The sequence below is a fragment of the Bombus bifarius genome, unplaced genomic scaffold (assembly GCF_011952205.1).
Source record: "Bombus bifarius isolate JDL3187 unplaced genomic scaffold, Bbif_JDL3187 scf7180000008045, whole genome shotgun sequence".
In the NCBI taxonomy this organism is placed as follows: Eukaryota; Metazoa; Arthropoda; class Insecta; order Hymenoptera; family Apidae; genus Bombus; species Bombus bifarius.
In genome coordinates this window covers 13,478-30,968 of record NW_022884411.1, presented here as the reverse complement: position 1 = coordinate 30,968, position 17,491 = coordinate 13,478, and the positions used below count along the sequence as shown (strand labels likewise).

The following is a 17,491-nucleotide window of genomic DNA, read 5'->3' as shown; positions in this document are numbered from 1 at the left end:
ACATAGTTTTGTCCGGAGTTTATTTATTGCTACATTATGTATGTCCTAACGATATTGATACTCCGAGGCAAAAAAACAACATAATTTGAATTGTCCTCTAGCTCATGTACCGCTACATGTACTTTCAAGGAGCAAAACTGGCACAGTCCCGCTTGTGACGCGAAACGGAGATTATCGTTTCCCTTCCTTTAACGCATTTTGCCATTGAAAAACACGAATTTCTGTGACTTGTTTTATCTCTGTTATAAAAGTTGATATTTACAATTTTGTAGTTTTTATGCAAACGTAAAAGGTAAGTAAATATTAATAAATATTATAATAATATAATATAGTACTGTATAATAATATTAATAAATGCTTCGCTATTTACTTGTTTTATTTCCATTAAAGTATATTGTATTTTTCATTAGAGTACTTTCACTTTTATTTGGTGTAATAATAAACATATACGTTAATATTCATTGACATTAGTGTAATTGTAAGCTTCACTGTAAATTTAATAAAATTGATAAGAACGGTATTGTTAACAGTGCATATATTTGTAATTAAACTAGATTTTATTCTCAACGTTACTTCATTATTTTATTATTATTTCATATAAATATTTTTTTTGAAAAATAATTTACATATGCTTCTAAGTTAAGTGTTTGTATTAATTGTTACATATGTCATAATTTCAACCACAATATTAAATTATGGTATGTATTATTAAAAAGTATAGTTTAATGTATATATTAAATACTTATGTAGTATCGTTGAGCTGTGCTCAGCGCTGTAGAGGTCGCTGTTGGGTACGGCCGCTCTTTTCCTCATTTTTTGTACCGTGGAAGAAAAATCGGACTCCTACGTTCGTAACCTAAGGCGCTAACCACTTCGTCGTCCAACACTAGTTAGTGTCGAGTGGTGCTATTTAACTATCGAGTGCCACCACAGGCCCTTCTTTCCACGATACTACACTTATAAAGAATTTATTTGTAGATTTATCGGTTGTAGGAATATCGGTACTACATCAAAGAATCGGATTAAAGCACTAATTACCAAAGATATATTGAATATACGTTGCTTGGGTGTTAAAAAATCTGTTAACGACCATTTTGGAGATAATTTGCTCAAACACCACAACCTGGCCCTTCAACTTCAACTACGCCGAAAGTTTTGAAGAGCCGAGCAAAAAGAGAGGGTTGAAGGAAAGCTGCAATTAATATTAAAAAACAACAGTCAATGTCACTTGTTGCAAAATTACGAAGGCCATTAATTCGTGACGATGACAGTAATGTAAATGTTTGTATCATATTATGATGAAATTTAATATCTTTAATCTTACCCCGAATCTCATGTTACTGATCAATACTAACCTTTATATATAGTACCTAATAATGCTTGATATCGGTTAATTAATATGTTGAAATCTAATCGCTTAATGTATGTACATTGTGCATATAAATTCTATTATAACGTAATTAAATATATCCTACATTTTTAGAGGAAACGTGAAAACCGATCTAAAAAAAAAAAGGAAAAGTGCTAGAAGTAGCTCAGAAGAAGAAATAACACAAAGCCCTACAAAACATAGTAAATGAGAAAAGTGTTTTAAGCGAAACAATTTCAAGGAAGATCGCGGGTACTTCACAGACACATTTACAGGATCATCTTTCTATAAGAGAAGATGCAATACAGCCAGAAAAGTGTTCAATGACAACAAGAAATAGTAATAGAAAGAGAACTTTTTCACAGAGTGAAAACACGAAGATGCATCAGCTAAAAGAAGAAGATGAGTCATTCCCTGAAGTGAAAAAGTTTCAAGCAAATATTCAGAAACAAGAAATTAAAAAGCGGCAAAACGGATCTATGACATTGTGTTTCGATCGCGGAGAGACGCGATCGCGAGGAAGCACGCCAACGGGAGTCGTAAATTCCCGTCACGATTAGATAATCGACGCCACGAAATGATCGATCCCCTATTTCGATTAGGATAATAGAGGTGGTTAATTGAATATGACACTGATGTAACAAGGTGTGAATGACAGTTTATTCCAACAACTTTGTGAAGAAGATAGTTACGCTGGTGCGTATGTATAAGATAAGTGACTGACTGATCTTCGGGTGTAGACCCGGTCGAAGGATGTTGTATGTTTGAAGGTTGAAGAATCAGTGATGTTCGGTGACGATGCTGTAGCGGAGGAAAGCTAAGGATGCGTGTGTCTAGCGCACGGGACCATCGGATTTGTTATTAATTGGTTAAACGAAGGTTGGTGGACTAGGAAGGGTCTTAGCTGCTCTCGATAGAAAGTTGTTATTAGGAAGCATCGTACGTGGGAAAACCCAACTTTCCCTTGTCAAGCCGTGGTAGACAATAATCTTTAGAAATGATTCAGAAAACAGATGTTTGTTGGGTCTGAAGGACCTTAGCAAGCAAATTAGTGGGATTTATGACGGGTGCTTAAGGTTATTGAGGGTACGCCGTAAGAATGAGCGGACATCTGGGGCCTGTCTGGCCCGCGGTGTATGGCCGGGTCCAGGTAGAGTGTTGCACGACGCAACATATTGAGTGAAGATGAAATACAACCATCTTCGGAGGAAGAGAGAATGCTCTATTCGATCCATTTGAACAGGCACTCTCACCGGTTTATCAGTAAAATTTGTAGATTCGTGTTCAAGCACACAGGCACGGACACTTCAAAACTTGTTCAACTAGGATAACTAGAACGAAAACACGAGAACAAAACACTAGAGCTATTGCATGAACAAAAGCTTTGAAAAATGCAAACATTGCAGAGGAAGCGGTTGCATATAAATCCGCTGCGTTAAATGTGCAGGTACACACCCCACTGATCAGTGCACTAAATCACCGGAAACCCCAACGAAGTGCATCCACTGTCAAGGTGACCATTCTGCTAACTACAAAGGCCGCTCAGCCTACAAAACCTTATGTATAAATAAGTATCCCAAGCTTAGAGCCAAAGAGACAACCAATCAAATACCCAGTCTTCCGAAATTCACTACTACTTCAATCTCCTATACTAATCCCAAGCAGTACAAGGAAATCAAAATAATCCAAATAACCACAGGGACCATTCTCAAAATAATGTCTCCAATTCATAAAACACAGACAACGTCTCTAGTGTCACAGTGGCCCCGGGAATACAGCAATAGGATAATCATATCTCACATACCTTAGCCATCGAAACAGTAACTAAGCAGTAACAGGATCCCTATGTGACCGGCATCCAACGATAACCCCTCCACAGGAGCCAACCCCTTGATATAAAAAAACCTCCCAAGTCAGTACTCGACATTCTATTCTGTTCTGTTATAACATTCTGTATCGTTACTTTGTCAGTTTCTAATAAATTTTGTAATAACGATCATAATTGGAATACGAATCTATTAAGGAAATTCGAGGATTTGGTAATACAAATAATTAACTATATTTCACACACAACAGCTATACATCTATATTACACTCTGAAGAACGTCTTGCACGCACGCTTGTCGCTAACCGACTATCCAGAATCTTTTAACGGCAGTCTTTTGTCCTGGTCGCCCTCTGACCCTTACACACACACTCTCATGTACAGTGTAAATGTATCACTTCCCTAACAATTTTTATGATTAGATTTAAATTATTAATATTTGTATTTTTAGTAATATTAATTAGTTCTTTTATTTAATTATATAGAATTAGATATATAAATTTAAATAATAAATATTTAATTAATCGTTTTTATTATTTAATATTAATGTTTTTAATATCAATAATTTTTTAAATTTTGAGACCTAATATATTAACTTTATTATTAGGATGAGATGGTCTGGGTTTAATTTCTTATTGTTTAATTATTTATTATCAAAAATTTTTATCATTTAATTCAGGAATAATTATAGTAATTTTAAATCGTGTAGGAGATTCTAGTTTATTAATAATTATTTCTTTTTTAGTAATTTTTGGTACATGAAATTTAATTTTATATAAAATAGATTTATTAATTTTATTAATGTTCTTTTTAATAGTATTTACAAAAAGTGCACAATTAATATTTATGATGTGATTACCAGCTGCAATAATTACTCCTACTTCTGTGTCTTCATTAGTTCATTCATCAACTTTAGTTACTGCTGGAATTTATTTATTAATCAATTATGAGATAATAATTGATGTTAAATATAAAAGATTTATTTTAATAATTTCAAGGACAACAATATTAGTTTCAGGAGTTATAGCTAATTTTGAAATAGATTTTAAAAAGATTATTGCTTTATCAACATTAAGTCAATTAGGTCTTATAATAAGAATTTATTCTTTAGGAATAACAGATTTAACATTTTTACATTTATTTATTCATGCATTTTTTAAATCTATAAAATTTATGTGTGTTGGAAGATTTATTCATTATATAAATGGTATTCAGAATTTTCGTTTTTATTCTGGTATATTTTATTTATATCCAATAAAAGGATTATTAATAATATTTTCATTATTAATATTATGTGGATTTCCGTTTTTAGTAGGATTTTATTCTAAAGATTTAATTGTTGAATATTATTTTTTAAATATGAAAAGAATTTTTAGTACAATAAATTTAATTTTTGGAACAATTTTTACAGTATCATATTCTTTTCGTACAATATTTATAATAATGGGAAATAATTATATAATAAATTTAATTTATTTAAATGAAGATTGTATTATAGCTGGAATTATATCAGTAATTTTAATAATTATATTAATTTTAAGAAAATTTATTTTTAATTTTTTCTTTTACCAATTAAATATTAATTTAATTTATAGTTATAAATATCTTGTATTTAAGATAATATTATTAGGATTAATATTTTTAGTATTAATATTAAATATTTATTTGAAAAAAATTAATATTTATCAAAAGATTTTTTATAATAGAATTTTTTTATAAGTTTATAATGAGTTATTTAACAAATAAAATAATTTATTATGAATTTTATTTTGAAAAATGTTTAGTTGAAACATTTACAGGAAAGATTATAGGATATGTTTGTGATTTATTAGAAATACATTTTAGATTAAAAATTTCTTATTTATTATTAATATATATTTATTTATTAATATTAATAATAATAATTTGATTATAAATATATTTATAATTAATTATTTAATTATTATTACTAATTTATATTTAAATTAAATAAAGAGAAAGATGAACTTGTTTAATTTAAATAGCTTATACATTTAGAGCATAATATTGAAAATATTAGGGAAATTTAAAAAATTTTTGAATATTAAAAAAAAATATTTAAAAATATTAATATGTATGTCGGATTAGCACTGGGAGTAGGGTTGTGGGCGTCAAATGAATCTTCACGGGAATTAGCCATTGGTACGGTACACGCAGGTTTATTACAATAATAGAGTTATTACAGTCTTGACAATTGATCACGACAATTGGCACTCGCGACACTAGTGACGATGGTCTCAGACCCGATAACGAATCCGCGACCAACGGGATCACAAAAGAACGTGTCGGAGATGAAAGGAAAACCGGAGCCTTCCCTTTGCAATTTTGCGAGAGTCTTCTGGTGCTTTAGCCTGGATTTTGTCATAGCTGTAATTAAGCAATTGTTGTCATTTGTAATTGTTCGATATATGTGATGGCGAGGGTGGGTTCGAGGTGGCAGCTAGTCGCCGAGCGTAGCCGCGGTCACGGGATAAACGTTTTGCCTGACGAAGGTGTGGATCGGTTGTATTGTTCTCCCTAGAAATCACATAGAATTGTACTTTGGAGATGTCGATATAATGGGACACACGTTGTATTAGGAATCAGACTCCAGACAGAGGCTGCCTAGCAACGACGTTTGGATCTTTCTCGATGCTTCCAAAGAGTATACAACAAACTCTTGGCAGAGTCTGCCTAGCAGCGGCGATTGGAAGCTCCTCGATGCCTCCAGCGAGCATATAACGAACAAAATGCAGTCGTACAGCGAAAAAGATTTTCATCAGATATTCATTCGTGTGATCGCCTTGGAAAGTGATACATCGAGCAATTTACCGAGTGCCTCAGCAATCGTATTTTTTTTTGTGTTTAAATTATTCTACGCATAGTAAAGAGTTATCCCGTTGACCGTGGATTCGTTTGGAATCATTAGTTAAACTTATCATTTGTTAATCTTATCATTCATTAAACTCAATATTCATAATATTTTGTAAAATCTTGTATATTCGCGTAAATATAATTTCTGTTTCATAAAACGATGGCTAATTCAAACGAAGAATCGTTACACGCCTTAAATTCTAATGTTAACCCGACATATATATATATATATATAATATTTTAAAATATTAATAAAAAATAATAATATTACTATAAATATTTAATTATCTATAAAATTAAATTATAAAATATTAATACTTAAATATTCTACCCTTTATTTTTAAATTGTTTAATATACAATTTTTTTTATTTTGAAAAATGGAAATTACTATAATATAAATTGCATAATATATAATTTAAAAATTGTTTATTTATGATATATATATATTAAATTATAAAATATCAAAAATTTTAATTATATATTAATATAAATAAAAAATATTAATGATATTATAAAATTAAAAATATTAAAAATTTTAAGATTGTATTTTTAATATTAATAAAAAAATATTAATAATATTACTATAAATATTTTATTTATAATATTTAAATAAATATAATTATTAAATTATAAAAATATTAAAAATTTTTAAATTATATTTTTAGTTCTAATAAAAAGATATTAATAATATTATTATAAATATTTTATTTATAATACTTATATAAATATAGTAATTATTATTATTATTAAATTATAAAAATATTAAAAATTTTAATTTAATATATATATATTATTTATTCATTAATACGTTCATGCTGTAATACACGAACATATGCGTTACTCTGCTACTCACGATGCATCGTAACAAGTATGCATTTTTGTATGAAAAACCGTTTATTTTCATTTTATGTTCGTTTTTAAAGTCAGATGCGATACGAAATAACGTCAGTGTTGTTTTCTGGCTGCTCGCGAACATATGATATCTATTCCATTTTCAAATTGATTTTATCTACACGTTAAAGCGAGCTGTGGAATAAATCAAACTTGCTCGAGCCTGCTTGAATCTCTGTATCATTGTATCATAATGTGAGAACTTTCACAAGCCTAAATCTTGGCAGTCTGACGATCGAGAATATTGCTATCGGAAGAATCGCTCTCATCCGTAAACAAGATATTTCCAAGGATTGCGTTATAATTTTCTTAGCGGCTAACCATCGAATATTCGTCAAACGACATAATTTCGCACACGGCGAACCTTATAACGTACACCTTTTTGGCGTATTATTTTTCCCACTTTTTTTTTTTTTTTTTATTAACGTGGAGGACACCAGGTCGCTTCTGGGAAAAAGCGGCGTGGTAGTGGCGGACGCCAACGGACTAAAACCTCCATGATGACCGTCCCGGCAGCGATCTAGAGGGGCCCGGGAACTGGTGTGAGGGATACACCCCCCCGCGCTCAATACACCCCCTAATGGAGCGATATGCGGCCACGTCACACCGCGCCTCGTCGCCGGAGCCGCCGTGCCAGACAGTCCGGTTCCCCTGCCGGGCTGATTTGCTGCCCCGGGGCGCTGAGTTGCCAGCGCCTAAGTTTGCACCCCACCGGGGGGCGCGACGGACCTAGCGCGCCTCACCGAAGCGCTTCCATGGCCTCTGCCGCGCCCTCGCCGGTCAATTCTCTCAGGGTGAGAGTATTATTTTTCCCACTGCTGCGTGTGAAACCCCTATTGGACAAACTGTTCTTTGCAATACATCGATGGATAAATACGCGCACAAACACGCAATACGTGCAATAGAATGCTCGAGGTCAATTTTGTGATCCTCTTTTTCAACAGATCTTCGCAAATCCGAAGGTGTAGAATTACCTCCCAAAGACATAAGATGACAACAAACACTTTCTTGACACACTGTATAACATTGAGGTATCCAGTTTTGCCACATACAATTTTGTCATTGTCACGTTTGACTTTGTTCATTGTAAAGTCAAATTTGCACACTCCATCTGTGAAATAGTACGAAGAAATCATAGTGACTTGTATTCCTTATGATATCATGATGCCACATAATATATAATACAATACAATAATTCGCGAACAGATCACTCGTTAATTGCTTTTAAAAGAATTACCACGGAAGCTTCCTAACACGCTACCCGGGGGCCAGGGATTTATTTCGTCGATAAGTTAGGTTATTAAACTTATGTTCTTTCATTGAAGACATCGATGGACGCTGTGTTCCAGAAATCGCCAATCACACTTGGCGAAGCATAATAGTAATTTACAATAACAAATACTTAAGAATGCCTAATTTTGTTAAACATAGGGTTCAATTTACAATTATGTAAATATTACTTCTTGAAAGTAACTTCTTAATCAATTTTAACAAATTTTGTAAAATCATGTAATAAATCTTATTATTTATCATACGCGTGTATTAAGCCAATTGCCAACCGAACATGTTCAAACTGTATTTTTTTCAAAACGGGACCTTAAGCTAAAAAGCTTTATTTCACATATTCGACTTGTTCTTGTATGTGGTATCAGCACCTAGTCGGATGCCCGCGTTATGCAGGACACCTTGATGGCGTTGAACGCAACGATTCAAATTGAACTGAAAAGTCGTTATGTTTTCAGAGGACTTGTGTGTAGAGGATGGTTGATCGTGAGATTTATTAGACAAGATTGCTCGTTGTTGAAACCTTCAAGTATATTTTCAAATGATTAAATAAATAATTATAGATAATGTTCGCAAAGACGGTAGATACTCGTAGATACTGATCCATAACTCTCGTGAACTCTTTACGATTGCGTCCGTTTAAACTGGTATAGTATAAACAGATCGGGGGAGAGTCGGAGAATTCAAATTCGTCTTTGTTCGACGGTTCGACGGTTCGACGGTTCGACGGTAACGTAACGGCGACATTGTTTTGCCCGGAGTTTATTTATTAATATATTATGTATGTCCTCACGATCTTGATACTCCGAAGCAAAAAAACAACAACATGATTTGAAATGTTCTCTAGCTCATGTACCGCTACGTGTACTTTCAAGGAGCAAAACTGACACAGTTCCGCTTGTGACGCGAGACGGAGATTATCGTTTCACTTCCTTTAACGCATTTTTGCCATTGAAAGACACTAATTTCTGTGACTTGCTTTATCTCTGTTATAAATCTCTCTTTATATTTAAAATTTTATAGTTTTTCTGCAAACGTAAAAGGTAAGTAAATATTAATAAATATTATAATAATATAATATAATGCTATATAATAATATTAATAAATACTTCGCTATTTACTTATTTTATTTCCATTAAGGTATATTGTATTTTTCATTGCATTACTTTCATTTTTATTTAGTGTAATAATAAACGCATACGTCAATATTCATTGGCATTAGTGTAATTGTAAGCTTCACTGTAAATTTAATAAAATTTATAAGAACGGAATTATTAAAAGGGTATATATGTGTAATTAAACTAGATTCTATTCTCAATGTTACTTCATTATTTTATTATTGTTTCATATATATATATATGTCGGAGAGGACATTAGAATTAGGGTTAGGGGCGTGAAACGAATCTTCGTTTGGGTTACACGTTGTCGTTGTGCAATAGAGAAGACATTGACTAGTGCAAATACGATTATTATAGAGCCGGACAAGTAACCGTGGTAGTTAGGCACTCGAGAAACTAATGACAATGATCCCAGGTTCAATAACGAATCCGCGGTCGACGGGATGATAGATGAACGTACTCACAAAATCTAAGTCGGATGCGTGATATTCACTGGTCGTAAAGGGTTACTCCTTTCATCAGTGAGATCGCGAACGAGAATGCCTTTCCCGTCCCGATGATGCCACAGAGGAAAACTATAATGGGGTGTGTCTAAGGATACGAGATCATCGGATTCGTCGAGAAAAGCCTTCGTTCAGAAAGTAAGGGAAATTGACGTTGCTGCTAATTGGTCAATCTCCATATCGGTGGTTAGAAAAAGATGCTAGCCGCCCTCGAGGGAAAGTTGCTAGTGGGAGACCGCGCTCGTTGAAAAATATGTCTCCCCTATCTTCCTGTAGTTGGGACAAAGACTGTTTGTCTGTTTGAAGGACTTTAGTTAACTAAACCTTAAGATTTATAACGGGCCCTCGGGCTAGCCGAACATGTACTGCGGAGACGCATCGACATCTGGCAATCATCTTACTCGAAGAATAGGGTCTGCGTGTGGCGAGCCATCGGACAGAAACCGTTAGAATGTTTACTGTCGCGTGTCGCCACGAATATTTCCTTTAAGGAGAGCTATAGAATTACTCCATACCTTTGCTAGGCAAATCCCGTGACCGCGGCTACGTTCGGCGACTGACTGTCGCCTCGAGCCCAAGCTCATTATCACAACTCTCGAACAATTACAATCGGATTGAATAACTACAATTGTTCAATTACAGACTCCGGTGTTCTTTCATCTCCGACATATATTTTTTTTTAATTTACCTGTGCTTCTAAGTTAATAGAACTAAACACATGTGTATGTATTAATTGCTATATACGTCATAATTTCAACCATAATATTAAATTATGGTATGTATTATTAAAAAGTATAGTTTAATGTATATATTAAATATATATCATTTATTCGTAGATTTTAAATATGGATACTGGATCAAAGAAGGAGATTAAAGAAATGATTACCAAAGATATATCGAATATACATAATTATTCCTTGGATGTTAAAAAATATATTAACAACCAGCTTGAAGACACTCTGGATTATTTACATGGTTTAATTGCTGAAATACCACAATCAGTCCCTGGCCCTTCAACTACAAAGAGGCCGAAAGTTTTGAAGAAAAAAGGTTATCGCCGTAAAGAGACTATCCCAGAAAATGATATTATCAATACTGACAATACAGTAACAGATTCAGCAGTACATGATAAAGCAGAAAATAAAGATGTAAAAACTGGGGATGTGCTGGAAACAACAATTGACCGAACAAAAAGAAAGGCTGCAATAAAAGCTGCGATTAATATTAAAAAGCAGCAGTCAATGTCACTTGTTACAAAATTACGAAGGCTAACTCTTGATGATGACAGTAATGTAAATGTTTGTGTCATATTATGATGAAATTTAATACTTTTAATCTTACCCCATATCTTATGTTACTAATCAATACTAACCCTTATATGTAGTACCCAATAATGTTTGATATCGGTTAATTAATGCGTCAAAATCTAATTGCTTATACAATTGTATGTACATTGTGTATATAAATACTACTATAACGTTGTTAAATATATTCTAAATTTTTAGAGGAAACGTGGAGGCCGACCTAAAAAAGAGGAAAGTGCTAGAAGTAGTTCAGATGAAAAAAACACAAAAGGTCCTACAAAACATAGTAAAACAAAAAAGAATGTTTTAAGCGAAACAATTTCAAAAGAAGATGCAAAACAACCAGAAAGGATTGAACCAATAAAGTCTTCAATGACAACAAGAGATAGTAATATAAAGAGAACTTTTTCACGGAGTGAAAACACGAAGGGTAAATATTCTAATATTATTGATGATACAGTAATTCCATCAGCAAGAAATGATATTGAAGATCCTTCAATGTGCGAGGATGCACTTGAGAAATTTACTCCTCTTATGAATTCCACGATGGACATCAATTCTACTTATACGCAGAAGATGATGGACGCTACCGCAATTGTAGAACCTTTATCACCAATAAAATCAAACGAAACGGTAGTAATTAATAAAAACTTGGCTAGTAGTATAGGAAAAAATAATGAACCTAAATTTACATCACGGTCGCCAATAACTCTGCAGGAGGAGGTTCAGCAGCTGAATCAAGCGATTGGACTCACCGAGTTCGAAGAATTATTCGCAGAAGATGAGCCATCCCGTGAAAGGGAAATGTCTAATAGAAACATGACGAAACAGGACATTCAAAATGAAATGAAGAAAAATGTGCCCGTAAGAAGGAGAATCGAGGCCTTTGAAAAAGAAAAAATTTCAGAAAAAGCCATTGTTCAAAAACTGGCACGAAGATCTGTCGAAAAAGCAAAAAAAATCTTATTAGCGAAACAAAAGAAGGAGACTCAGATGATGACATCGCAGGTAACATTACAAACAGTATCAAAGTATTCTTCTGTTATAAAAACACAAGCTATTATTCATTCGATATTTTATCCAAAATATAGCTCCAAACAGTAAGGTCCACTTCTGTTTTGCACAGTAAACCTGACGACGACACATCGGACGATGAAGCCAGACCAAGGCGTACAATTCCACATTAGGCGCAATGTAAGTGTTGTTTTACTTAATGAGTTAATAAACATTATAATGCATGGAGTACTCGAATTTTTATCAATTTTAGCATACATACGCGAAAATGAACTTGCAATGCAACGATAAATTCCGAAGAAAGCAGTCTATAAATTCTTTGATAGAAGAATGTGCACACCAGATTTAACTGAAATGTTTGAAAATATAGATAGGAGTAGATTACAACGCACGTCCAGTGCAATATGGAAGACACCACCGCGTTATTCCATGATGGAAAACGAATAGAAGTTATAATTTGTTAAACTGAATGTTGTTGATTTCAAATTGTGCCTTAGAGCAGGAATACTTGCCATACCTTGCGTGTAATATAAAAATGATGTTACATTGCAACTATCGTTAAAAGATGTATGTGTTCTTAAAATATACCAATGAACGTAAGACTATTTCACTTTTTATATTTTAGAATGATCATAGGCATATATTACTTTTATTATACTAATCAAATTTTACCATTTTTTCTTATTTATATGTATCTTCTTAAGAATTAATAAATAAACCAATTAATAAATAATTGTTTTGGTACGACTTTTTAATGAGAAGTAAATTTTATTAGATTTGCCTTATTATCACCGTCGTGTAATAATTCGCGATTAAATAGCACTGGTGATTTCGTCTCTTCGTGTAACGAGGAGGGTCTGGTAAATGGGTCGACCGTGGACGTTCAATCTTGTAAGAGAACAAACGGCGGCACCGTATCGTCGAGCATTTTTCTTTCGGTCAACAGCCATCCATTTTATATTTAGCACATTCGGTTGCGACGCTAAATTTTCGTTACACCACCAGTTGTTTCGTCTGAAATTCGCGTGACGTAAGTGCATTACACTCTCGCACCCGTCAGCCATTCCTGCGACCACTTCGCGTGCGTTAACTCGATAATATTTCGTCTCTGTTACCTTGTCGCCGTTGCTGCTTGACACATCTCGCTTGCTGGACGACTGATCGATGAAAATTAAAACGGGACGCTGATTTACCGTATCGTTATTTTTGTGTCAGGTATTCTCTTTTTGCCGTTTCGGCGAATTATTTTCATTTCGAACTTTTTTAGTCTTATTGTTACGTCGATTCTTATATTTCAAGATCTAGTCTTGTATGTACGCTGGGGAGCGCTTTTATTTATTGATTCAACAAAGAATATCGTTGTAGGTGTCATACATGCGAGTAAAAGTAACGAAGTACGAGCAGTTTCACTGTAACATACTTCCTGATAATTTCTCGTTATTTATACCATAAGAAAGTATCAAAGAGGAACTCTTATCTCGAACGTGGATCTATTTGTCGATAATGCATGCGTGTAATACTCGAGTGTCGTTCATACAGCGTAAATATACGTGCAGATACGTAAACCTTTTATGATTTTTGTATCAAAGGCAGACCTGCTATAATACTCGCAAGTGAAATATAATTCTACGAAAGAAAATGGAGCAAAAGAGTTTCGTTGGTAATATATTCTTCCTTTTTCATCACAAGTTTCCTCTTTGTTGTGCTTCTGTTACATTATAATCCTGTTAGATTTACGCGCGTAAAATTTCACTTTGTTGCACTATATCTCATCATCGCCATCTGCCGAACACCTGTGAGAAACGCGGTTTACTTTGTCTCAAAGCGAGCAAACGTCTAATTTCACAAATTGGATTTTCATCAACAGCGAGAAGGGCATATGCGATGTAAAGGAGGCTGTAAGGGCGTCCTAGGGCTTACGGTGGTTGTCACGATGCCGGAAGTGGCGCGGAGCAGACACGTCAAGGGAGAATCAGAATCGCTATTGGGAAAACCATCACGAACATTTGTCCTTCGCGCCACCAAAATTCTATCTTCTGAGATATTTTTCGCGTTTCCGAGGTCATCGCCACTCTCCTTAACTTTGCCTTACGATGTATAATATCTCGATGTTACGGTAGTTAGAAATTAGTATTAATTTGGAGAACCTTGCAAAAGTACGCAAATCTGCTACGATAGTCGGATAGAGAGTATCGGCAGAGATCTGTTCCTTTATCGTGAAACTCTCTCGGACAACTTAGATGCTACCAGATATCGATTCTCGCATCCAACCATTTCGTAATAAACGTAGATCACCCAAGAAATTTCTCAATTGTCATCCGTTAATTTCGCGCAACTTTTGCTTTATTTTAGCTATGTTACCCCGAAAATGTTACTCCTCTGTGCCAAATATCGTTCACGTGTATAATCAAAGTTGCATAAAACCGCGTACAATTGCATCAGGAAATTTCTAATAATTTGCTCGTCTCGCAGGACGAAAACAGGCTCACGAAGGATCCCTCTGTTCTGCCTATCGAATGTACCGCAAGCACGTAGTTTCAAGTGTCCGTTCTCTAGAAAATTCGAAACAATTTATGGTCGATGGTCGAGTGAACGGTGCAACGGTCGAGTCGGAAAGATCAGAAAGACAAATCGTCATAGTTCGAACAGACCGGGAAGCAGAAACGCACTTCCATGATCATTTGTATCGTTGCTCGATCTGTTGCTGCGCAATGACCGAGCAAGCTGTTGATTTTTCTTTTTCTGCGATGCTACTATACTCTACACTCTATGCTTTATACCGTTCTTTTGCCCGCTATTTACCTTGTACGCGAACTTTTTATCGCTAGTGGATTGCAAAAATCCTTTTTTATCACGAATTTTACGTGACAATGCGTAGGTCAAGGTGGACGTAAGACAAAGGAAGGTGTAGATATATAAGACAGGGTGTATTTAAAAATAATAAGTTATTTATTACAGATTATTTAATATGTATACAGGCTATTCGTATTATAGCAGCGATAGCTAGTGTTAAATTAACAATGACAGTTTCTATCGTAGTTAATATTATATTGGTTATTGGCCATGACGAAGGCGAATTTTGATAGCCCTGGTCGAGGTCGGTGGTCTGGATCTATAACAAATAATACTATATTAATATAGCAAAGAAATGTCGTAAATATCGATATCATTTGCAAGGCGATTCTTTTTGGGCATAGTGAAATTATGTTGATCAGTTTGTGGATATTAGGTTGAAATTAGATAATAAAGTTATAGATTTACCCGTTTTAAGGGATTGTTCAGGCGCCGTTAATTCACTGGATATGTCGCCCTGAAGCAGGATGTTTAAATTTTAGATCATATATTGTACTGATAGGAAGTATTTTATCGATACAATTATGAGTTTATTTGATTAAAATATCTAACGTAGTGTCTAGTCACCAAACGAATTAGTAGATCAGCCGTGAACAATGGCAGTAATTTGTATAATAACAAAGGATAAGCCAAATATAGCAGAATGACTCATCGGCTAGCGGGAGGTTGTGTCTAATTATCAAAAGCGAAAGAAATATGATAGATCCTAGTTTGTAGGACTTGTTGACAATCAATGTCAACAATTTTTTCGTTTGGTCCATAGAATGTTTTGAGTGGGCTGTATTTCGACACACGACAAAATTGATAACGTAAATAAATCTTATATATTTGTTTCAAGAAATGATAGCTTGTTTGTGAGCGGTATCTTTAGACAGGTTGTTGAAAACTGGATCATACGACGCGTTGCTATGCAAATAATACCGAGGAGTTACACATTTAATGGCGTAAGACAGACTTCCTGTGCTTTTGTTTCGGATCGCGCAGATTCTTCCCTTCGTAGCCCATCGATATCCCCCACTAGCGTGCATTCATTAGATGTGCCGCCAGTGCTGGCACGTGTATGCTCTTCCGAGAATTCGGCGGAAAGAGTGTGAAGATATCGATGGTACATTGGGCACGTCGGTGTTGCGCTTTGGCGGCGTCGCGCTTTGCATCCGGAGCCGTTGAAAAGTTCCGTGGCCCGTGCCGCCACAGTGCTTGGCAGGTTTTTATTTTGTTTACCTAGTGGATCGGTATGATAGAGTTCGAGACATGTGGAAAGTACGGCTTCCAGGCAAGCAGGGGCTGATTCAGCACATTAAAATAAGAAGAAAATTTCGTATAAACGTTTTCGAGTAGACGCTTGCTTTGTGTCACAGTACTTTCTTACCTATCTTTAGAGAAATTACTCGAATCGACCAGTTCCAGTTTCTACGGAAACGCGAATGCGTCGCGTCATAGATCGTCCATCTTGTTCGAACAGCTTACACGAATTTGTCGAAAATGTTGATCGTCACATCAACTAACGTTTTATAAGTAAGAGATTTTAAACGTCCCCGTATTTAATAATCGAACGGATTCGGATCCGAAGAGCGTATTGGTCCGGAAATAAGGCCGGCACGATTTATCTATTTTCCAAGAAATCGTTCATCTGTGTAATGTTTAGCATCGCAAAATAAGCTATAAGCGGAACGTAAGGTCATATTAGGCATATTATGTTATATAAAATTTTCTTCTTATTTCAGTATTCAGAATCAACCTCTGCCATATTTTCTACGTGTTCTGATTCACCTTGTATAATATATAAGAATGATAATTGCAAATATATTTGTATAATAACTCTATGATAAGCGCTTAATAATACATACAGTGAACTTGTACAGAGTAACGTTTGCTGACTGTCGGAGGCACATTGTTGCTGTCTATGCAAAGACAAGTGCCCATTTCTTGTCGAAGAACTCCAGTCAATTCTAGCGTTTCACCCACATAAGTTTTCAACGCTGAAACATGAAAATATATAGTCGTTATTTTTTAGCTTTGTCTCTATTTGATCTTCATCTTATCTGCTTACGCGCTTAATAATAGAACTAAGTTTGGTCTACGTAAAAAGTAACTTCTTTTTATTAAGACTCATATTTATTAAGATTTAATAAGATACAATTTATTAAGATACATGTAACGAAAGGCAGGAAGTAGTAACATTTTACGTGAATTTGCATGGATCGAATATGCTGATGTGCTTACGAATAAGAGAGTATTGATCGATAATTATTAAAGCCAATTGTTTGTGACATGGGAATAAGCAAAAGTCATTTTTAAGTTTAAAGATCTTTAGTTTAGTATTGAAATGTGTTTAATGTATTTTAGCAAAAGTAGATAAAATAGGAATATTAAAAACATTAAAAGCTTAATATCTAGTTCTTGTATTGTCCAAAGTTGTGTTTTGAAGACAAAATTTGACAAAAATGATGCATATACA

General features: G+C 34.3%; 1 protein-coding gene across 1 annotated transcript; it reads left to right on the top strand.

Moving 5' to 3' along the window:
* The first annotated feature begins 211 nt into the window (after nt 1–211).
* Nucleotides 212–12,824, top strand: LOC117207682. The gene is made up of 5 exons (XM_033448096.1): nt 212–292; nt 10,699–11,160; nt 11,368–12,174; nt 12,258–12,360; nt 12,434–12,824. The coding sequence occupies exons 2-4, from the start codon at nt 10,708–10,710 to the stop codon at nt 12,351–12,353; spliced, it is 1,356 nt and encodes a 451-aa protein (XP_033303987.1). The 5' UTR covers nt 212–292; nt 10,699–10,707; the 3' UTR covers nt 12,354–12,360; nt 12,434–12,824.
* The last annotated feature ends 4,667 nt before the right edge of the window (nt 12,825–17,491 follow it).

Coding starts and splice junctions, on each gene's coding strand:
- LOC117207682 (XM_033448096.1), top strand. CDS start 10,708: ATGGATACTGGATCAAAGAAGGAGATTAAAGAAATGATTACCAAAGAT. Junction 11,161..11,367: donor ATGATGACAGTAATGTAAAT/GTTTGTGTCATA, acceptor CTAAATTTTTAG/AGGAAACGTGGAGGCCGACC. Junction 12,175..12,257: donor CTCAGATGATGACATCGCAG/GTAACATTACAA, acceptor TCCAAAATATAG/CTCCAAACAGTAAGGTCCAC.